This window comes from Cucurbita moschata, unplaced genomic scaffold (assembly GCF_002738365.1).
Source record: "Cucurbita moschata cultivar Rifu unplaced genomic scaffold, Cmos_1.0 Cmo_Scf00007, whole genome shotgun sequence".
NCBI classification, from domain to species: domain Eukaryota; kingdom Viridiplantae; phylum Streptophyta; class Magnoliopsida; order Cucurbitales; family Cucurbitaceae; genus Cucurbita; species Cucurbita moschata.
Genome location: NW_019268523.1, coordinates 2,439,184 through 2,461,548, shown reverse-complemented (window position 1 = coordinate 2,461,548; position 22,365 = coordinate 2,439,184). Strand labels below are relative to the sequence as shown.

General features: G+C 38.4%; 2 protein-coding genes and 2 long non-coding RNA genes across 5 annotated transcripts; 3 read left to right on the top strand and 1 right to left on the bottom strand.

The window, feature by feature from the left end:
* Positions 1-108: 108 nt before the first annotated feature.
* On the top strand, positions 109-8,619 carry LOC111444754 (hippocampus abundant transcript-like protein 1). Its single transcript, XM_023082782.1, has 15 exons — positions 109-593; positions 2,493-2,708; positions 4,164-4,275; positions 4,368-4,480; positions 5,434-5,556; positions 5,645-5,817; positions 5,898-5,973; positions 6,044-6,130; positions 7,119-7,199; positions 7,294-7,326; positions 7,438-7,491; positions 7,564-7,605; positions 7,684-7,762; positions 7,843-7,913; positions 8,503-8,619. Exons 2-15 carry the CDS (start codon positions 2,517-2,519, stop codon positions 8,590-8,592), a joined length of 1,326 nt encoding a protein of 441 aa, XP_022938550.1. The 5' UTR covers positions 109-593; positions 2,493-2,516; the 3' UTR covers positions 8,593-8,619.
* Positions 8,620-8,962: 343 nt separating this feature from the next.
* LOC111445510 lies at positions 8,963-10,232 on the top strand. Its single transcript, XR_002710866.1, has 3 exons — positions 8,963-9,005; positions 9,217-9,355; positions 10,198-10,232. It is a non-coding gene; the product is annotated as an uncharacterized LOC111445510 (long non-coding RNA).
* Positions 10,233-11,318: 1,086 nt separating this feature from the next.
* Positions 11,319-15,131, top strand: LOC111445630. Of its 2 annotated transcripts, none has more exons than XM_023084140.1 (4): positions 11,319-12,865; positions 13,047-14,375; positions 14,455-14,578; positions 14,654-14,797. In XM_023084140.1, the coding sequence occupies exons 1-4, from the start codon at positions 12,101-12,103 to the stop codon at positions 14,677-14,679; spliced, it is 2,244 nt and encodes a 747-aa protein (XP_022939908.1). In that variant the 5' UTR covers positions 11,319-12,100; the 3' UTR covers positions 14,680-14,797. The 2 variants fall into 2 exon arrangements, with proteins under 2 accessions (XP_022939908.1, XP_022939906.1); XM_023084138.1 differs by having other exon boundaries at positions 11,320-12,865; positions 14,701-15,131.
* A 585-nt stretch (positions 15,132-15,716) lies between these two features.
* LOC111445633 lies at positions 15,717-17,958 on the bottom strand. The gene is made up of 2 exons (XR_002710884.1): positions 16,610-17,958; positions 15,717-16,210 (listed from the first exon to the last, which is right to left on the bottom strand). It is a non-coding gene; the product is annotated as an uncharacterized LOC111445633 (long non-coding RNA).
* Between the last annotated feature and the right edge of the window lie 4,407 nt (positions 17,959-22,365).

Sequence of the window (22,365 nt, the reverse complement as noted above, 5' to 3'; positions counted from 1 at the left end):
CTAGCTCTGATATCATTTGTAACAGCCCAAGCCCACTGCTAGCAGATATTGTCCTCTTTGAGTTTTTCCCTTCAGAGTTCTCCTCAAGTTTTTTAAAACGCCTCTACTAGGGAGAGATTTCCACACCTTTGTAAATAATGTTTCGTTCCCCTCTCCAACCGATATAGGATCTCACATATAAAGTCACCAATTGCCATCTTAAATGTATCTATGTGTAGTAGAATGAAGCCATTTTTCTCTAGGTTGAGATTTTCATTTTCTGTAAAATTTAGTTGGGAAGCTTGACAACTCTGTGTTTAATGCATAGTTTTATTGCTAAGTTGCTTAATCTTTTTGACTATGAATGTTGGAAAGCATGGATGTTATTGTTACTTCATATCTGCATGTAATTTCCTAAAGTTCATTGGTTGATCTGTGATTATGGCTTTTAAATATTCAAATGCCCCCTTTACTCAATTATTTTGTTGAGTGTGACATCTTTAAGGTAAGTATTGCATGCTGCATCAACCAACCAGCCTGCTTTCCTAGGCTCCGGATCGACGAGGCAATTCATGTGAGGTTGGGCTAAGCATGCTGAAAGAACTTTCTATTTGGTACGTTTTTTCCTTCCCTTCTTCTTCCCCTTTATTCGTGAATAATCGGACTCACTTGATTGAACTACATTTAGTGGTAAAATATTAAATCTTAGGTAGGTAGTCAACGTAGCTTGGAAGTTTCGTATGCTTTTTCCTTCCCTTATTCGTGAATATTCGGGCTCACTCGATTTCACAACGTTTAGTTATAAAATATTTGATTAAACATTTGATTCATGGATCAACTAGACATAAACATGTAAGGTTAAGATTGAATTTTACGCCCAATAGACCAACTTTTTCAACATTTCAAAGATTCTAAAAATTTAGAGATTTATTAGAATCTTAACCAAATAGACACAAAATCGAATTTTATAAATTAACCTAATTTTTATATATGGTTTCTTGGTTGGATACATAGGAATGGATGGCAATTGGGCAATTCTTAGTATGTCCACTTTCAACTTATTTAATTGTTATTATTATTTGGAAATACCTTTTAAGCAAGTAAATTACATTGTATATTAATCTGTGATTCATTATTATTTATTTATTATCATTTTTATATGTTTATTTAATTGTTCTTTATATTTTAAATATAAGCTACATTAATTGTATAACTTAAATTGAATTTTGTAAACATTTATAAAAAAAAAATTATAATAACAAAACATATAAACTCAAAATTTACCCGCTTAATTTTCAAAAACTAAAATTAAAAATTAAAATATTTTCAAATAGAGTCCCCTAGTATTATTTTTGAAATTTTGATTTTGTGTCTAATTAACCTAAATTTTTTAATTTTATAACTAATAAATTAATTAATTTTGAATTTTATAACTAATAAATAAATCATTTTCTAATTTTTTTAAAAAATAAAAGAATTACTAGATATTTTTTAAAAAAATCAATGATCATATATACACAAATTTAGAAGTTTATGGCGGGAACTTATTTAATTGTATATAAACTCGTGTTCTTCCAAACATTTACTTTTGAGTCCGTCACGGGCTAAAATTGACACAACCTATAAAGTCCGGGTTTTTATTATTAAAATAATAATAATAATAATACATTCCATTATTAATATAAAAGGTAAAGGATGGAAGTGAGCATGTACGGTACGTTACTAGGAGGCAGTGGATATGAGGGCATGCTTCATACTTTATTTTGATGCCTTTTCTGTAATAAATATTGCATTCCACTCGCAACCAATGGAACGCCACACGCCTTCCGCACGCCACCTTGTGCGCGCGCGCGGCCTGCCCTCCGCCACGTCACACGTACATTGACCAACTTCCTATATTTTAGTTTCTTTTATATATATATTTTATTATTATTATTATTATTTTTTAATGTTGGCTAAATTATAGAATGAATTGATTAATTTAATTAATTCAAAGGTTGGGATGGATAGAAGATTGGGTTTAGTTTGTGGGGTTGACATTTTTTTAGTTGGGTCAACCTAATGAATCCTATCCGATATCAGTGATGTGCTGTGACTGGTAAATGTGATTTTAGTTATTAATACAAGTTGTACTACGAATAATAATATATTTTTTAAATAATTAAAAAAATAACCTAATCCAACTTGGGTTGTTTTGTAAACTTTGTTTGGGTGGTTCATTCATCAATCCAGAATTTCGGTTGGTCCAAAAAAAACTTCAAAAAATTCCAGCGTGGACACACGTTGCCACGTATGCATATTACATCAGCAGCGCCACCCCTCTTTGCTCTTGCTCCATTCTTCTCCCTCTTTATATTTAGTTTTTGTCCTCAAATTTATTTATTCATTTGTTTCCCTTCCCCTGAAAACTTGGGGATCTGTTGGTTTTGGCGGTTTTTTACACACAACATTACAGAAACGAATAGCCTGCTATAGATATCTATATGTATTGATTTGTGTTGGTTGATACTCAGACGGCAAGATTTTTGGGTTCGAAGATGCATCTGGCGGCGTGGAAATGTGGGTTTGGAGAGCTGAGGCCTTTGGTTCACTTGTTGTTGCCTTTATGCGTCCATTGGATTGCTGAAGAAATGACTGTTTCTGTTCTTGTTGATGTTATCACTAATGCTCTTTGTCCTGGAAACCCCACTTGCCCTCAAGCTATTTACTTCAATGGAACTGAGCAAACGGTGAATTTTCCATCTCATTTGATTCCTGCCTGTTGAATTTCTCTGTTTATGCTTCTCTGTTCTTGTTTATGGTGTTTTTAATTTGTTTGATTTGGTAATATGCTTACTTCTAATGTTTCTAGTTTGTTTTAAGTGATCGTTTTGGTAACTTGTGCTGATTTTGAGGGTATGTTGACTTTTTTAGTATTTTAAATGTCCCTCGAAAACATTTGGAAATTCTTTCGAAATAGAGAAAATTAGAGCTCCATCGTAGTTTGAACCATTGCTTTAGGGCAACATTTTCATGGGTATCGATGATGTAACAACCCAAGCCTATCACTAGCAAATATTGTTTACTTATAGCCCGTTACGTATCGTCGTCAGTCTCACGGTTTAAAAACGCATCTCCTAGAGAGAGGTTTTCACACCCTTATAATGAATGTTTCTGGTAGAACGAAACATTCTTTATAAAGGAACGAGTGCCAGCGAGGACGCTGTGTCCTGTAGGGAGGTGGAAACATTCTTTATAAGGGTATGGAAACTTGTCCCTAGCAGACGCGTTTTAAAAACCTTGAGGAGAAACTCGAAAGGGAAAGCCCAAAGAGGACAATACCTACTAGCGGTGGGTTTGGGTTGTTACAAATGGTATCAGAGCTAGACACCGGGCGATGTGCCAACGAGTAGTCTGAGCCCTGAAGGGGGAGAGACGAAGGGGTGTGCTAGCAAGGACACCGGGCCTCGAAGGGGGTGGATTGCGGGGTCCACATCGATTGGAGAAGGGAACGAGTGTCAGCGAGGATGCTGTGCCCTGAAGGGAGGTGGATTGTGAGATCCCACATCGGTTGGGGAGAAGAACGAAACATTCTTTATAAAGGTGTGAAAACCTCCCCCTAGCAGACGCGTTTTAAAAACCTTAAGGGGAAGCCCGAAAGGGAAAACCCAAAGAGGACAATACCTGCTAGCGGTGAGTTTTGGTTGTTACAAATGGTATCAGAGCTAGACACCGGGCGATGTGCCACCAAGGAGTTTGAGCCTTGAAGGGGGGTGGACACGAGGCGTTGTGCAAGCAAGGACGCTGGGCCTCGAAGGGTGTGGATTGGGGGGTTCCACATCGATTGGAGAAGAGAACAAGTGTCAGCGAGGACGCTAGGCCCCAAAGGGGGATGGATTGTGAGATCCCACATCGGTTGAGGAGTAGAACGAAACATTCTTTATAAGGGAACGAGTGTCAGCGAGGACGCTGGGCCCTGAAGAGAGGTGGATTGTGAGATCCCACATCAATTGAGGGAGGAGAACAAAACATTCTTTATAAGGGTGTGGAAACCTCTCCATAGCATACGCGTTTTAAAAACCTTGAAGGGAAGCTCAACAGGGAAAGCCCAAAGAAAACAATACCGGCTAACGGTGAGCTTTGGCATAGAACTGACAACGAGGGTAACAAAAATGACGTTCTTAGCTTTCTCTTTTGAATTACAGGTCGTTGGAATCTTCAAAATGGTAGTTCTTCCACTGCTCGGTCAGCTTGCGGACGAGTATGGTCGAAAACCTTTACTACTACTAACAATATCAACAAGCATATTTCCTTTTGGTATGTTTCTATTTCCATATCCAATATGAAAACCAGATGTTCTTAATTTTTCCTTCCAAATTTTGAAGTTTTGTTATGCATCTTTGTCTCAGGCGTTCTTGTTTGGGATCAATCCAAGGCTTATATATATGCTTACTATGTGCTTCGTACAATAGCAAAGATACTGAGTCAAGGCAGCATATTCTTCATTTCTGTTGCATATGCCGTAAGGATAACTTCTTATATTTTGTTTATGGCATTCTTTGATAGCATTATCATTATTAGTTTTGTGTTGGATAATGGAATACAACGTGCTAACATAAGCATAGCTCAATGGTTATGACGATGACTCGTCCTTTTGATGTTAGGTTACCCCATTTAGCTCACTTTGAGAAACAAAAACCGAGTTTTTGGAATCTATTCTTTGAATTTACGATGTTTAGAAAGGATTTGTAGTAAACAAGCTCAAATTTTTGTTTGCACTGCAATCAATTATTGTGAGATCCCATATCGATTGTGGATTGTGAGATCCCACAACGGTTGGAGAGGGGAACGAAACATTGTTTATAAGGGTGTGGAAACCTCTTCCTAGCAGACATGCTTTCGAACTGTTACAAATCCTTTCTAAAGAATATCTATTAGGGGTGGGCTTGGACTGTTACAAATGGTATCAGAGCTAGTCACTAGACGGTGTGTCGAAGTAGGATTAGACCCTCTCCATAGAAGACGCGTTTTAAAAATCTTGAGGGGAAGTTTGAAAGGGAAAGCCTAAAGAGGACAATATCTGTTAATGGTGGTCTTGGGCTGTTACTAATGGTATCAGAGCTAGTCACCGCACAGTACTAGACACTGGTCGAAATAGGGCTATACCCTCTCCATAGAAGACGTGTTTTAAAAACCTTGAGGGGAAACCTGGAAGGGAAAGTCCAAAAAAGACAATATCTACTAGCAGTGGGTTTTGGCTATTATAAACAGTATCAAAGCCAGTCACGGGTCGAAATAGGGCTATACCCTCTCCATAGAAGACGCGTTTTAAAAACCATGAGGGAAAACCCGAAAGGGAAAATCCCTAGAGGACAATATCTGCTAGCAGTGGGCTTGGGATATTACAATTATGGTCGTAACTTCATGTTTTGAGGGAAAGTTTTTGCAGTCTTTTTAAGCTTTTCCAACTTGTAGGCGGATCTTGTACATGAAAGTAGGAGAGCTGCAGTATTTGGTTGGATCACTGGCCTTTGTTCCGCTTCCCATGTCGTCGGAAACTTGCTAGCACGGTTTCTACCCGAAAAGTACATTTTCTTGGTACAAATCTCCCCTCTCTAGCATCATAGATTTAACACATAATTTCATGTTCCATTTATCACATCAAGAATTCACTTCTCCGTTTCAGGTCTCAATCGTTCTGTTGATCTTTTGTCCCATCTATATGTATTTCTTCTTGGACGAGACCGTACAACGAGTACCAAAGAGCGATGGAGAACCTGGCTGCTTATCAAAGACGGTCGACGTTCTTAATAGACGATTCGGAACAATGAGAGATGCAGCTGGAATAGTCCTTGACAAGTATGTTCTTTCTAGCTTTTATGTTTTTCTGTCATGTTTGCAAAGTGTGTCATGTTGAAGAGCTCCATCTTGTTTTGCAGTCCAACACTTAGGAGTATAACTTATGTTTCTTTCTTCCTTAAGTTGGGAATGACTGGCATCACTAGTGTTCTAATGGTATGTTTTGATGAAGATATTTTAATCTTTTTATATGATATCATTAACTGATAATTTAGGAGTTTTGTAGTTCTATTTGAAGGCGGTTTTTGGCTTTGATAAAAACCAAAACTCGGAAATCTTGATGCTCGTCGGATTCGGCTCGATTTTCACTCAGGTAAATTCATTTCTAATAAGAACGGAAAAAACAGTCTTGTTCGGTAACAGTTTAAGTCCACTGCTATCAGATATTGTCCTCTTTAGGCTTTCCCTTTCGGGCTTCCTTTCAAGATTTTTAAAACGTGTCTGCTAAAGAAAGGTTTTCACGCCCTTATAAACAATGTTTCGTTCTCCTCCCCAATCGACGTGGGATCTCACAATCCACCCTCCTTCAGTGCCCAGCGTCCTTGCTGACACTCGTTCCGTTCTTTAATCGATGTGGGACCCCTCAATCCACTTCCCTTCGGGGCCCAACGTCCTTGCTAGCACACCGCCTCGTCCACCCTCCTTCTAGGCCCAACGTCCTTGCTGGCACACCGCCTCGTGCCCACCCTCCTTCGAGGCCCAGCGACCTTGCTGGCACACCGCCTTGTGTCCACCCTCCTTCGGGGCCCAACGTCCTTACTAACACACCGCCTTGTGTCCACCCCCCTTCGGAGCCAAGCGTCCTTGCTGGCACACCGCCTTGTGTCCACTCCCCTTCGAGGCCCAGCGTCCTTGTTGGCACACCACCTCGTGTCCACCCTCCTTCGAGGCCCAGCGTCCTTGCTAGCACACCGCCTTGTGTCCACCCCCCTTCGAGACCCAGCATCCTTGCTAGCACACCGACTCGTGTCTACCCCCTTCGGGGCTCACCCTTCTCACTGGCACATTGCCTAGTGTCTAGCTCTGCCCAAGCTCACCGCTAACAAATATTATCCTCTTTGGACTTTCCCTCAAGATTTTTAAAACACGTATGCCAAAGAGAGGTTTCCACACCCTTATAAACAATGCTCCCTTCTCCTCCCCCACCAACGTAGGATCTCACAACAACAAACACAAATTGCATCAATCTCCAACTTTCCATGGATTTCTTCCACACCGTTAGCGAAAATCGTCATCCTCATATCAATTAGATTACACACTTCAATACTCATTGAAAGAAAACTGTTCAAATCCTCTTTCAGATGTTGGTGCTACCACTTATAAATCCACTGATAGGCGAGGAAGCTATATTATGCTGGGCAATACTTGCATCAGTAGCTTATGTGAGTCATTTCATCTTACATTTATGACCTCCCCTTTATTAACTCCATCAAAAACAGAGTCCTAAAGGCTTCTTCTTTTGTTTTGGCTATACAGGCCTTGTTCTATGGCTTGGCATGGGCAGCATGGGTATGAACTTCAAAAACTCAAACAAATTACTAAAAATTTTCTTCAACTTTAGCAGTTTGATCTGTTTTTGAGTCTTTTAATCTCATAAGACATGTTTTTGTCCTCTGTCAGGTAGCATACTTAGCTGCCTCATTTAAAGTCATATATGTCTTAGCAAGGCCTGCAGTAAGTGTCCAAGAACAAATAAGATGAACTCTTATAATCATAGTTTTCTAATCATTCCCAAATCATTTACAGATTTACGCAATTGTCTCGAAAGCTTCGAGCTCGAGCAATCAGGTTGGCATAGCTGTTGTTTTATTGCTATCGAAAAAATTATTAAGGTCCCATTTGATAACGTTTTTTTATCAACGACAGGGGAAGGCTCAAGGATTTGTTGCTGGTGTGGAGTCAATAGCAAGCTTATTGTCACCACTTGTTATGAGTCCCTTGACCTGTGAGTGACTTTGGTTCATTGCTTCTTCTCCTTTTACTGCTTGTTGGAGAACTGATCATGTTCATGTTTGATTATTTCAGCATGGTTCATTTCTAGTGATGCCCCTTTTGATTGTAAAGGCTTTAGCATTGTCTGTGCCTCCATATGCTTGGTAAAACGTCTCTTTCCCTGTCGTTAGTGTTCAGGTTGCTCGGGTTGTTCAGGTTGTTTGGGTTATTAGTTTATTTGAGTTATGTTGAGGTCAAGTAAATCAACTTTTTAAGGGTTTTTTTAAAATTTATGAACTGTGATATTCCACATTGGTTGGAGAGGAGAACGAAACACCATTTACAAGGGTGTGAAAACCTTTCCCTAACAAACGTGTTTTTAAGCCTTGAGGGGAAGCTGGAAAGGGAAAGCCCAAAGAGGACAATATGTGCTAGCAGTGGGCTTGAGCCGTTACATGAACTTATAAGACATGGACGTCTATTGAAAGGATGGTTCAGACCAGACTTATACTCAACGTATCAAACCAATGGGTTGTAAACGTGTTCGAATTGAGTTAAGTTTAAGCAAATGAGTGTTTTAAGGATTGATTTACGAGTTCTTTTTAAATCACGGTGTAAATCTCGTTTTGGTCCCTGAACTTTTAAAATTTCTATTTTAGTCCTTCAACTTTTTAAAAACGACAGTTTTAGCATCTACTCTCATTGAGTTAAACCAAACCAACCTGAGTATTTACGAGTTTCGTGTTGGGACAGGTGATTTCTTTATGGCATGGATGTTGCCTGCTGAAAGGACATGAAAGCAAGGAGGAGGAGGATGACCTTGAGACACCATTTTTGAACTAAAGCTTAAATGTTGAATTTTAAATTGTAACAACCTAAAATAATGATAATATGTATTTTGTATTTATTTGTTGTGTGTTTGATTAAAAAAAAAAAAATCGAAGCAGCTGCGTCAAGCAGCTGCTGTAAAGGGGATGAGGGGTGGCGGACGCGTAGGCTGGAGGCGTGGGATTGATGAGTGGATTATTAGAGGATGTGGAAGCGTATTAGGGCCTTGATTAGGTTTTAAAAAGAAAAAAAACGAAGAATAGTGATTAGCGAAAAACCCATAAAACAGATGAGGAAATTTTTGAGAATTCGAGTTTTGGTTGCTTAAAATTGGACATCAATCGTGGGTAAAGAAAGAGGGGTTGTTGCTGAGGAATTCTTTGAGGAAGGGGATACGGCCACGAGCTGAATCGGACGGTGATTCGAAGGTAACGAAAAAAAACCATATCACCGAACCTTTAAATCTCAATATCTTGATTCATACTGCATAATAAGTTATGAAATAAGGCTTGTTAGAACCGTAGTTAGAAGATCTATAAAGTTGTAGAAGAAATCAGAACGAAATTCGAGTTGTAGAGATTAAATTTTTGCTTCGGGACATAACGGGTATTAAAGGAAAAAGATTGGGAAAAATTGCAGGGAGGAGAGGTTGAAGACGAGCGCGTGAAGGACACGCGAGGCGCGTGGGAGGCCGCGAGTGGAAGTGCGATTGTGCGCGGATCAGGCGCGTGAGAAACGAACCCCGACCTTGTGTTGGCGCGTGAGGGCGCGTGAGCAGGTATTTTGGCTCCCGGTTTGTCCCGTTCAACTCCTTTTGACCTGTCCTATCAAAATTGGTCTATACTTATGTTGAAATTGATAAAATATAAGTCTAATAGGAAAGAATTGTGTGAAATACTATTAAACGTACATTCAAGGGGGAAAAGGAGTTCGAAACCAAGTAAGTAGCGTATCGATCTATGAACTAGTTCTTAACTTGTTTTACAACATGTGAGTGTGTTGTTTACCTGATTAAGAGCTTAGTATGTTATGATGAGCTTTGATGATATTGAGTGTTTATTGTATTTTGTGACTGCTTGCCTGTGATGTAAGCATGATATAAATGATTGTCAGAATGTTCTATGGGTTGAACATGATACATGTATGAAAGCTGTGAGTATGTTATGCATGTTAATGGAAATGTTATGACTCTAGATATGCTTATTGGTTGTTGAGCTATGGCTTATTTATATGAGTATGATAGTCTACTAATTCCCGCGTAGTTCCTAGCCAACGCGCTGTGTGCTAAGTCAGGGAGCATGAGTACTCCTGACCGTTGGTATATGAGATAAACAGGCCGCCAGAGCTATTAGTAGACGGGCCGTATTTGACCGAGAGCGAGTCTTACATACGAGTCCGAAAATTCTAGATAAGCATATCGAAAGAGAGTCAGTAACCTAGCTGGAGGTAGCTGAGATACCTCATTAACGAACAGATGACCCTAGTAAGAGAACTAGGAGTCAATGATAAATAAAACTTAAAAACACCTGGAAAGATTAGTTATGAACTCTTGAATGATAAGCTAGCTACTTATTGAGTAATCTAATTACTCATCAAAATTATTATAACTTTTCTTTCCAGATTTAGATGATGCAGGCCAACCGAGGACGAGACAGCGGGCTAGAGACTACTGGGAATCCATGTCTGGGTCTGTTTATGTAATTATGTTTTCATTGTCAAGAATTTACTTTGGTTGTTTTAAGTTTTAATTTATGTAATTATGTTTTCGTTGTCAAGAATTTACTTTGGTTGTTTTAAGTTTTAAAAGTACTGTTTTTTTAAAAATATTTTACTTGATGTTTTTAGAAATATTTTGAGTTTTATGATTGGATATCAGAGTTTGTTATTATTGTCGATGGTAACTCCTGTTAATCGCGTTGACGATGAGCGGGTGTTACATAAACTTTTATGTGTTGATTATTTTTATGTAAATAATAGTAATATTCTCCAACTTAAATACGAATTTTAGGTCTGATATGATTGATGTTTTCGTTATAACCTTAAAATATGAATGATAATTTTGAGTAATTATGCGTACGTGTTAAAAATTACTCTCGCTTTCTAAAATCTTCTCTTAAAACCGAGGTCAGAGGCTTGAGCATACGTCGCTTGCCCGTAGGTGATGCAAGAACGAATTGGCTTAGCTCACTTGTCGTTGGAAAGTGAGTGCCGCACAATCGCAAGTCCGCTGCCATTAAAAGTGCGATTATGACAAGTGGTATATTTCGTACGATTATGGTTTTGATATAGAAACGAGAGATGAATCAATATTTTTATTGTATTAAAATATATATATATATATATATATATAAATTATTATTTATTTAAAAAATAAAAATATAATAGTCATTAAATAGTTTTTAAATTTAAAAGTAATAAAGTTATATTTTAATATTAGAAATGAGCGTTTTGGAAAAAATTAATAATAAAAACTCATTTTTTTAATTGTATTATGTCATTGATCAGAATAAATTATATATTAATATTTTTTGAATTCCGGCTTCCGATACGGACCATGCAAATGCAAACACGACACAAATATTTAATATTATTTTAAAATGTGTGCCAGCTGTCATTCATCTATGTGGCCACGTCGAGACCTACTTTAGTAATTGCACCCAAATTCGCGGACTCCAAAATATCAAACCCGCCTTTTCTTTTTCCGCTCCTTAAAATAAATTGCAAAAATCAATTTTTAAAAAAATAAAAAATAAATAAAAAGAGAAAACCCTAGAAGCTGAATCGAATTCGCCCCTGTACCAAAATTTTTCTTCACACCTCTAGGGAGAATCTGGCCGTCGATCTTTTCATCCAACGGTTCTCCTCAGTCGGCGACCGCTTTTTTCCCCTCCTTCCCGCCCCCATTTCCCCAGTGGTTTTTATCATAAACCCTAGCCGTCGTCTCTCTCTCTCTCTCTCTGTCAGTTTGTAAGAGACGCTCTCACTCTCACCGATTCTCCGTCATTTTTTCGGATCTAATCTTTCGAGTTCTTTTTTCGGTTCTCCGTCTTTGTTTTTGTCGACGTTTTTTTCGGGGTTTTTTATAGCCTCTGTAAATGGATCTTTGAGTTTTTTTGTTGGTTTTTTAGGTTTGAATCTAGATTATTGTAGAGATACTGTGGTGAAGATTTTTGTTTTGTTTTTTTTTTTCTTTTTTTTTTTTGTAATTTCATGTTGGTGCTGTATGTCTCTCTGCTTGTTCCGATGTTTGATTTTAAATTTTTCATCGCTTCGAAATCTTTGGCGCCAAGTCTTGTTTTCGTGTTAGATTGAATTTCAAAATTCGTGTTAGATTGAATTTCAAAATTCTGGATCATCGTGTATACATACACTGGTTTAAGCGAGTAGGTGGTTGTTAATCACTGGCGGGGCTTTACTTCCACGGCCGCCGGTTTCGATGCCGGTCAGAGTTTGGTGACTGAGTCGATTCTAAGATACAGAATTTGATTGGTGGGTGGTGTTAATTCTCTATAACCGTACGGCAATGCCGTCTGGGATGAGAAGGACGAGAGTTTTTGGATTGGTTAAGGGTCTTGATGGAGCTAGAGTTCTAAGGTCTGGTAGACGGCTCTGGCCTGAATCGGGTGAGGTGAAGCTTAAGAAATCTAAGGACGCCAGTGACTGGTACCCTGTTATCGACAGTAGAGGAAATGGGGGTGGAAGTGGTCAGGTTAGGCTCCATGGGAAGTGGACCCAAGTTCGAAATGTCAAGCCAAAGAGGGTCGTCGTTGTTAACATTCGTGAGGAGGAGGATGCTTGTGTAGCGAAAGTCCCTGAACCACTGAAGATTTTGCCTAGAATTGGTAGCGATGGCGAGTCTGGTGATGTGGATAGAATGTTTGGGAAGGTTTATAGCAGGAAGAGGAAGCGGGGTCGTCGCGAAAATGGCTATGGTTTTGATGAAATGGAGGGTGATAATGCTATATCAGGGGATAGGATGTTTGGACTCCGCTTCATTCGAAGACAGAGATCTAGGAAGACTGACATTGCACATTGGGAGCCTACTGCAAGTGGACGTTCTACTAAGCTGCATTTCCATAGGCCGAGTGTTTCACCACCACTGCCCCACGATCGGGTTCTTACTATTTTCGCTGGGAGTAGTATCAATAATGGCTGTTTTTCCGATTTTATACAATCGGTTCTTAGACACTTGAACAGTCCTGAGCTGAATGTGGCTAAGTTAGCTTCATTTTTGTTATCCAATACGATCAATGGAGTATTTGCTTCGACGGGGATGCATTTCTTGCAGGTATTTTTACCTTCTTAATGTAGTTGTGCGTTTAGATACACTTGTTTTCTAGGCTGATAATTGGATTCTGTGTTGAAAATTTGTGAAATGGGCTTTAGAGATTTCATTCCCTTGTTTCTTGATCAAAGTAAATACTGTTAAGTTAGGCATTTCATTGATTTGATCTTGACCTGTCTTTCAGGGTTATCCTCCTACTGGAAGTTCTGGAATGTGTGTGATTTTTGGGAGCAGGCAGTGTATTCCAATGTTTCATTTGGATTTTTCTGCTGTTCCTTCCCCTTTTATGTACTTACATTCCGAGATGTTTCTTAGACAGACTTGGATTCAAGCTCGTCTTGTATATAATAACGAACAGTTAGATGTAGATATGAGTAGTGATAGTGAAGAAGACAGCATGGTGGAAGAGCAACATGTTTCCAATCCTCCTGTAAGTTCTTTGGATTGCAAAACCGTGGCCTTTGGAGTCGATCATACCAATCCTCGATCTAATTCACAGTTGTCTGTTAGAGCTTCGAGGTTAGGTAGTCGGGCCTTGCAATATAGAAATGGTTTCAGCTCTCGTGGTATACGGAAAAGGAGAAGTTCACTGAGAATGAGGAGACCTAGAAGCCATTCTCTTGCTGCTATGCAAAAAACTGTTGGCATTTTCGGGATTGATGATATGAAACGCAGTGTATCTTTTCCTTCTGTAGCATCTTGTAACAGGCACAAGAACTCCGCCCTTAGAGATTCTTCTGGGCATGTGAGTTCGACTGCATTGGGATCGGCAATGGATGTTGATTCATCATGCTGCAATGCCAATATATTAATTGTAGAAGCTGATAGATGTATGAGAGAAGAGGGAGCTAACATTGTGTTGGAGTTCTCTGCCTCGTGTGAATGGCTTCTAGCGGTCAAGAAAAATGGTTCGACTCGATACACCCACAAAGCAGAAACGGTTATGAAGCCCGCTTATTGCAATCGTTTTACACATGCGATATTGTGGTCAGCTGATAATGGTTGGAAGCTGGAGTTTCCGAATCGCAGGGATTGGTTAATTTTCAAGGATCTATACAAGGAGTGTTCTGATCGCAATATACCGTGTTTTACTGCTAAAGCCATTCCTGTGCCTAGAGTGTCTGAAGTTCCAGATTACGTCGATAGTAGCTGTACTTATTTTAAAAGGCCAGATACATACATCTCCGTAAACAACGATGAGGTATGTAGAACGAGGGCGAAGAGTACAGCCAACTACGACATGGACTCTGAGGATGAGGAATGGTTAAGCAAGTTCAACGATGAGCTTATTGCAACAGACAAGCAACATGAATGTCTTTCGGGGGATAGTTTTGAGCTGATGATCGATGCTTTTGAGAAGGAATTATTCTGTAATCCCGATGCCTTCTCTGATGAGAAAGCACCTACTGATATGTTCATGCTTCTCGGTAGCCGATCGACAGTCGAGTCACTGTTTACTTACTGGACGAGAAAACGAAGACAAAGAAAATCATGTCTGATACGAGTTTTCCAGGTACTTTTTTTGCTATTCGTGTTCGGTGTGCGTTTGTTTTTAAGACCATATGTGAATAATTATTTGGATGATCTTCCAGGCACATCAATCAAAGAGGAAACCTCCTGTGGTACCGAAACCGATCATGCGAAGAAAACGATCAATCAAAAGACAGCCGAGCCAATCTGGGAGTGGGAGAGCTACCCAATCAAGTATTTTGAAAGGTAGAATTCCTGGGCAGCCTTGATGATTATTGGCTCTGTTTGTTTACCATTTGTGCTTGTTTTCTTTATGCATAGCGTTTATCGTCTTGACGTCGAGTTGATGACGGACGGTCTTTGTGCAGCCATAGTTTCGAGACGAGATGCTGTGGAGGAACAGAATGCTGTGCAAAAGTATGAAGAAGCCAAGGCAGCAGCAGAGAGATGCATGGAGAGCGCTGTTAGTAAGCGGCAAAGGGCACAGTTGCTGTTGGAGAATGCAGATTTGGCAGCTTACAAAGCCGTAGTAGCACTCAGAATTGCCGAAGCAATTCAAGCATCAGAATTGCCTGAAGCTGCCGCCGCCGCCGCCGCCGCAGCTTGTTTTCTGGAATAAGATTTTGTTTCCTTTGGGAATATCCCAATTGGTTTAATTATTATTATTGTATAGTATTTCATTAATATGTACATTCTATTTTGTATTATGATTACAAGAATCTCTCAGCACCCACCCATTATGTACAACAACAATGAGATGTCCTGATTTTTCCCAGGTCCTAAATATACCAACTTATCTTCTATGTTCTATGTTCTATGTTGTAATACTCTCCCATTTTGATTGTGGGTATGGGTCATACCCAACAAATTCGTGGGTGATTCGGTGATTGTCCTCACAAGACACAACGATCCTCAAGAACACGAACGGCAAGGCTGACAAATGAATGATGATCCTTCGGGTTGCTGAGGTGGGAAAGCTTCAAACCGAGCTTGATTCTCTTATCAAACGACTAAAAGCAATAGGATGTTCTAACAGGTCTTTCTTCTTTCCCAAAATCGGTTGTTTGCTGGGGCGGTCGCAAGATGTGGCTTTTTCCTTCCCTGCTATCTGTTCGGGGTTGTCTCTCCTTCCTCTTCCTTCCTTTTGTTAAGCAGGTCCCACTCTGTCCAAAGCTTCCAGAAAAGAATAGCATTCAAGGACCAATGGCAAAGATCGAATGAGGGAAGGACACTCCTGAAGGGTAGTCTGGTAAGGATACCAGAAAAACTAATATTGTTCTCCATGGTCTATCCGTCTGCAACGGCTTGATTACCACTTTTTGACAAATGCTAATTATAAATGTCCTAAAAGGGAGCATTTTACAACTCCACAAATTCCTTTCTGAGCTGCTCTTTCATACTCAACTTCCTTGCAATGAACTCAACGCCATCCAAATGCTCTGCAATTCCCAGGTATATTTCCTCCATTTTGTTTCCCACCATTATCACTCCCCCACACGGGATAAAACATAGACCGAGTCACGGTTGATATTTTTCGACATTGTTCGACATTGTGTTTGAGAAATGTTGTGAGGAGCACCGTAAAATGGTTTCACTCATAGATGGATTTTTCGACATCGTATTTTCTCCTTCCAATATCACAATATTCCCCTGGAAAACAACATTGGGACTTGGATTTCGAATCATTACCTTCGCCATTTTTGCACTTTGCCAGCCAGCTCAAAACTCACTCTTCCACCTCTCCTTTCAGAAAAGAATTGTCGAATCTTTCTGCATCCGTCAACCAGAAACGGTGGGCAGGAACTTCAACACCATTACACTTCCATCTGCAGGACACCCTCAAATTCATCTTCACTCTTCCCCTCAGCAGATTTTTACCTGTCATTCAACAGCACGTTAATGCTTTCAGACCTTTGCATAACAAAATATATTTTTTTTCTCAAGTCCAATAAGTTGTGTGGGGATTGGAACCACGGATTTCTTAATCGAGGGCCAACGCCTTAACCGAATAACAAAATAACTTACATACCATAATGCCAATTCAAAATCTGCAGGCGCAACCTAAAGACTTTACTTTCAAGTGAGAACATTAGACATGCTTTCACATAGATTTACCTTAAATGGGAACATTAGATATGCTCTGAGATAGAAGTAAACTTTAAACAACATTAGTCGGATCTATGGACCTAATTGTCTCCCTTTTTTTTTTCTTATTTGAGGAAGATTCAGTCAAATATTAATCAACACTATAATTTTGAAGTATAAAATGTCACTTACTTCTTAAGAAAGACTCGAGAGCTTCAATCGTTACAACTCTCCGCTTATCGGGATTGCTGTGTGACAGAAAAATGTTGCAGACGATAATAACAGGAGGCCAGATGATAAGATCCTCCTTGTGAACCACTGCTTCTTCCTTTGGCAAGATCTCAGGAACCCATATTACAGTGTCCTGACGAAGAGCTCTCACTTCCTTGGTAGAATATCCAATATTCCTTAAATTAAACCTCCAGCTTTCTTCAAATTCAAGTGAACATGAGACTTGAGGTTTATCCTAAACTACATGGTTTCAAAAGTTGAGTCTTTCATTGAATTCGCACATCAAAACCCTGGGAAAATGGTAAGAAGTCTGTATAAATTGATGTACGACCGATATCCATTGCGGTGCCCTTTTTCAAAGCCAAAGGTTTCTGATCCGTCATCCTTTGTCCACATTTGAACATCTCCCTTCAATAATTTCTCTTTCTTTCCTAATTCTCAAATCATCATGCCTATACCGAACGAGATGCTTATAATCATCATGCCTATACCGAACGACATGCTTATAATCACAACTTTGTTGACAGCAGAAAATTCCCTTGGCTGTGATCATTGTGCAGGAACACTTCCTCGTAGTTGGGCATTTTCCTCGCTTGACCATAAGAATGTGAACTTGACCCAATGACATCGTTCCTGCCAGTTCTCAGATGCCAATGCTCGTCCCTCCTTTCAGTGGTATCAACCCTATGAACCAAATCCTACTTCGCGTCCGGAGCCATCAATTCCGTGAGGGCTCAAACTTCTCCTAAGACACGGAGATCGATCCAGTGTCTCCCGTCGGGACTTACCATATCAATCACGATCCAGATGAAGCCGATCCTGAGCATGTAGTTCCATCTTTTCCGACTCTCTGACATCGTAATCTTCACACCTTCGACATTGCGTCTTTAAGTAATTAGCAGAATTACTCCTGAATAGCTAATAAAGCCCTGAATAAAACCCTAGAATCGTTGAAATCGATCGATTCGCACCAAACAGTCGCAACAAACAAACAGAAACATTCGATTCCCATGACCTAACCCACCCAATCGAAATATCGAACAGGAGAATGGAACAATAATCGCAATAAAATCTCAACAAAAACCTGATAAAGGAATTATCAAAATGGGAAAATTTTCAAACCTTCGGAGGTAGATTTCGTGAATCCATTGATCTTGTTTGCAATACTCCTTCGCTTATGCTTCCATTGTGGAAATCACAAATCACAAGCAAACAATTTCTTGGCGACCGAGATTTCCTTTCACCTAATACGATCGAGAGTTTGGGAGAACGGCATTGGTTCCGATTAGGCCGAAATCTAACTAGCGCGAACGACCAAAAACCGATTATTTATAGCAAAATTTGTTAATACCAGGTTTATATTAAATAAATAAATAAAGCTTTTAAAAATACTCTCTTTTTTTTTTAATTTAAATTTATTAACTCGCATTTATTTCGTCCTAAAGCTTCAAAAAATAACATTTTAAGATATATTAATTTAATTTAAAAATAAACTCTTCCTTCTCATACTTACCCTAATCTTCTCATACGCTATTAAAAGTCTAGTTCAGAGGGTTAAAATATTCCGACACTACGGTGAGATCTTACATCAGTTGGAGAGGGGAACGAAACACTTTATAAGGTGTCGAAACCTCTTCCTAGTAGACACGCTTTAAAACCGTGAGGGGAGCGACGATACTTAACGGGCTAAAGTGGACAATATCTAACAAAAATCTAGCAGTGTGTCAGCGAGGACGCTCTTGCTGGACTGAAGCATTTCTTATACGGATATGAAAACCTCTCTCTAGTAGACGCGTTTTAAAATCGACGTAATGGGTCAAAGTAAACAATATCTGTTAGCGGTGGGCTTAGACCGTTACAACCACTATCATTCTTGTATGTACGATAATCCTCTCATACGCTAACTAGCGAGCTTTAAAACTGTGATGCAAGCGACGATACTTAACAGGCTAAAGTGGACAATATCTAATAAGAACCTAGCGGTGTGTCAGCAAGGACGCCCTCATTGGACCGAAGCATTCCTTATATGGATATAAAAACCTATCTCTAGTAGACGCGTTTTAAAATCGATGTAACGTGCCCAAGTGGACAATATCTACTAGCGGTGGGCTTAGACTGTTACAACCACTATCATTCTTGTATGTACGATAATCTCTCACACACTAACCAGTGAGCTTGGAGACCTCAAGTCCAGCTCAAAGGGTGGGGATATCCCGACCGTGCTTCGTCATCCCCGTGATATTAGGAGCTACACTTCTTGCAACGCTTGATAATTTTTGTTAACTATATAATTATTTATACATATATTTATTTTATATATTATTTAATTTCATAATTCTTTATTCTCCTGTGCTCTTGAAAATAGCTTTTAATTATTTGGAATACAAAATTTTAAAATATTTTGGAATTCAATTCTTAATTAAATGTTTGAAAATAAATAAATAAATAAATATTTGATAAATTACTTGAACCCAACCTAACCCAAAATATTTATGGTCGGGTTGAGTTGGGTTCATTATTTAATAAACAATTAGGTTTGGTCTAAAAAATGTCCCAACCTGACTCAACACAACCCATAACACCTCTAATTTTAGACATAAACCAATCGCTCGAAGGCATAAATATATCATGGTTTAATTCGATAAATCTTACATAGATATACGAGGATCTGTTATTCTTTACATCTTTCTCGACAACGGGATAAGTTGGGCATCGGGAGGTTAGCATTGTGAGGAAATCAGAGCCATGACTTTATATTATAGGTAGCTCAAACAGGCTCGAGATTATTTTTTTTTTTCAAGAATAGACATTTTATACCATCATAAATTACAATTAAAACTTCACCCAAATTGGAACATTACTCCAAATTGAAAAATTAAGGTTTACAAAAAAGGGGAAAAAATGTTTGCAAATATACACACACATTATTTATTATATATATATATATATGTGGTTATATATTAGGGTTTTTATTGAGGACCAAATTGTTGCGTACAGCCGATGTGGGACAGAAACAACAGTACGGAAGACTCATAACAGCCTTGAATTCGTGTGTCGTTTGGTTTGGTTTTTCATTTTCATGGCCATCTCTCCCAATGGCCAATCCCCAATCAAAGAAGATACATGTCACTCACTCAATCTCTCTCTCTCTCTCTAGACCCACAAAAACAACAAAGAGGGAGAGAGAAAAAAGAAACCCTTAATTTATTTTTTTCGATTTCTCGTGTTCGATCTTCTGTTCAGTTTGTCGGTCGATAAGATCTTCGAGATTGATGAGCTTGTATATGTGTTCGGTAGATTGAGTCTCAGAGAGCCAAAATCTTACCCACAAAAACAACGAAGAAAAGAAAAAAAAAACTCCTTAATTTATTTTTCTCATCTTCTTCATGTTCGATCCTCTGTCCAGTTTGTCGGCCGATAAGATCTTTGAGATTGATGAACTTTTATTTGTGCTCGGTAGATTGAGTCTCAGAGAACCAAAATCTTGCCCACACAAACAACAAAGAGATAGGAAAAAAACCCTTAATTTATTTTTCTCGTCTTCCTCAGTTTCAATCCTCTGTCCAGTTTGTCGGCTAATAAGTTCTTCGAGGCTGACCAGTTTTTATATGCACTCGATGGATTGAATCTCATAGAGCCAAAATCTTGCCTACAACTCGAATCAAGCGACTTGAAAATTCACGAGTAACTAAAACAACTCCGGTTTGACTCGAACAACAAGGACAAACAAAACAATGAAAAAAAGACAACTCAGTTGAGATTTTAAAGTTTTCTCTCGAATTCATCAAAATCGTTGCTTCGATAACCCTAAAGATTCAAACTTTATCCTCTTTTAACAAATAATAAGTGACCCGCCATTTATGAAACCCGAAAACCGAGTTAGTTTGATTTTCTAACTCGAAAAACCCTAAAAAAATTTGGGTTTCGAGATCGAAATCTCGAGACCCATCAACACAAATCAAGAAAGAAAACCGCCATGGATGAAGATTAGAGGTGAAAAATGAAGAACATAACTAACCTTTATGAGTATTAGATTGTTGAGATCCCAAGATATATACATATACATATATATATATATATATATATATATATATAGCCATTGAAGCTATTGCTAATGCAGCATCATCAAGATTCTCAATCAAACAAGCTTCAAAAAAACATGAACTCTCAAGAATCATTGTGAATCTTGATGATGCCGCGCAAGCAAATTATGGCTGTGATTGAGTTGTTGATGAACATGAACAAGAACAGGAGAGAGAATAAGAACAAGAGAGAGAAAATTGAAAGAAAGGAGTGAGAATGAGTGGAAAGATGGAAGATTTAAGGTGGATATATACACACGAGGGCTGAAAGACAAGGAGCTTAAATGGAAATTAATATATATGAGCTGTTCCTTTCTCTTACAAGTCCAAGTCCTAGATTGCTTTCCACCTCCCTTTGCCACTTAGCTTAGGGGGCCACTTCCCCCTACTCTCCTCGATTCCCGACTCCGAGCATAGCTCAATCAGATCAACGACGCACTCTATGTCTTCGTAATAGTAAGATATTATTCACTTTCAGTGTAAGTTTTTGTGGGCTGTCGTTGGATTCTCGAGTACTGCTCCGTGCATAGCTTAATTAAACTATATGGTATTGTCTACTTTACAGTGTCATTTAGAAGCTCGATGGGTTTTGTTTTTTTACTTAAGTCGTGTTTGGAATGTAAATGGAATCTCGATTTTGAGCAATAAGTAAATTATGAAACGTCTACTTTTTGCATATCTTTGTGGGGTTTTGATATATATCTTAAGTTCTGACACGATCAGGATTCACGAGTCTTGTACCAACTTAAATAATGGTCTTGAACGCTCAAAATCTATCTGATATCAGGGATCGTAGATTTGCACTCTCAGTGTTCGTGAAGAAAATTGAGCACAAGAACCGAGTATCAAGTGAGTACGAGATTTAAATCTAAATTATGATTCCGAGTATAACTAGGTGATACGGTCCTAATTGCTATTTCAAAGTCGACGGCTCGATCTCCCACTTCACAATTATTAAATTGAAAAGATATTAATTTTCATCTTAAATATTGATATCTCGATTTCTCATCCACATTAACGAAAAAAAAAAACCCTAAATTACTTGATCATCCTTAACCTATGTTACGTGAATTAGCGTCTCTATAATTAATTAAATTTAAATTTGAGGGCAAAATGGTCCATTACTTAAACGATGTATTATGAATTTCAAAGGTTGTTAAGTTAATAAATAGAGAATTAATTAATTCCTTCAATGAATTCGGCTTGTTACATTTTTATTTATTAAATTAAGAAAATTATAAATATATGGTTATATTGTAATTAAGTTGTAAAGTGTGGGCATAGTATAACCCATAATTAAAAATATCCCAACGAATTATACTAATATATATATGTAAAGAGTTTATTATTTAATAAAAAAATATAAACTCGAACCATTTTTATTAAATAATGAATTATTTGTTCTCGTACATATTTAATTAAATTTATATTTTTTAAAAATGTTTATTTGGAGCAAGATTATATTAAATAAATATATAAAAAATAGAGATGGGTTAATTAATTAAAAAAAAAATTGAGTGGAAAATAGTATAATGATAAGGGTGAAGAAAAAATGAAGATTGTAAGCAGAAAAAGTAATTAATGAAATATTCCAAAACTGATGAGGCAATGTGATTGGTGCAGCCGTTGTGGGCC

What these genes read in the sequence shown, in the direction of transcription:
- LOC111444754 (XM_023082782.1), top strand. Translation starts at nt 2,517, where the DNA reads ATGCATCTGGCGGCGTGGAAATGTGGGTTTGGAGAGCTGAGGCCTTTG. An exon ending in TCATTTCTGTTGCATATGCC is followed by an intron (nt 4,481 to 5,433) that starts GTAAGGATAACT and finishes TCCAACTTGTAG; the next exon opens with GCGGATCTTGTACATGAAAG. An exon ending in CTTCGAGCTCGAGCAATCAG is followed by an intron (nt 7,606 to 7,683) that starts GTTGGCATAGCT and finishes TATCAACGACAG; the next exon opens with GGGAAGGCTCAAGGATTTGT.
- LOC111445630 (XM_023084138.1), top strand. Translation starts at nt 12,101, where the DNA reads ATGCCGTCTGGGATGAGAAGGACGAGAGTTTTTGGATTGGTTAAGGGT. An exon ending in CGGGGATGCATTTCTTGCAG is followed by an intron (nt 12,866 to 13,046) that starts GTATTTTTACCT and finishes CCTGTCTTTCAG; the next exon opens with GGTTATCCTCCTACTGGAAG. An exon ending in CCAATCAAGTATTTTGAAAG is followed by an intron (nt 14,579 to 14,700) that starts GTAGAATTCCTG and finishes GTCTTTGTGCAG; the next exon opens with CCATAGTTTCGAGACGAGAT.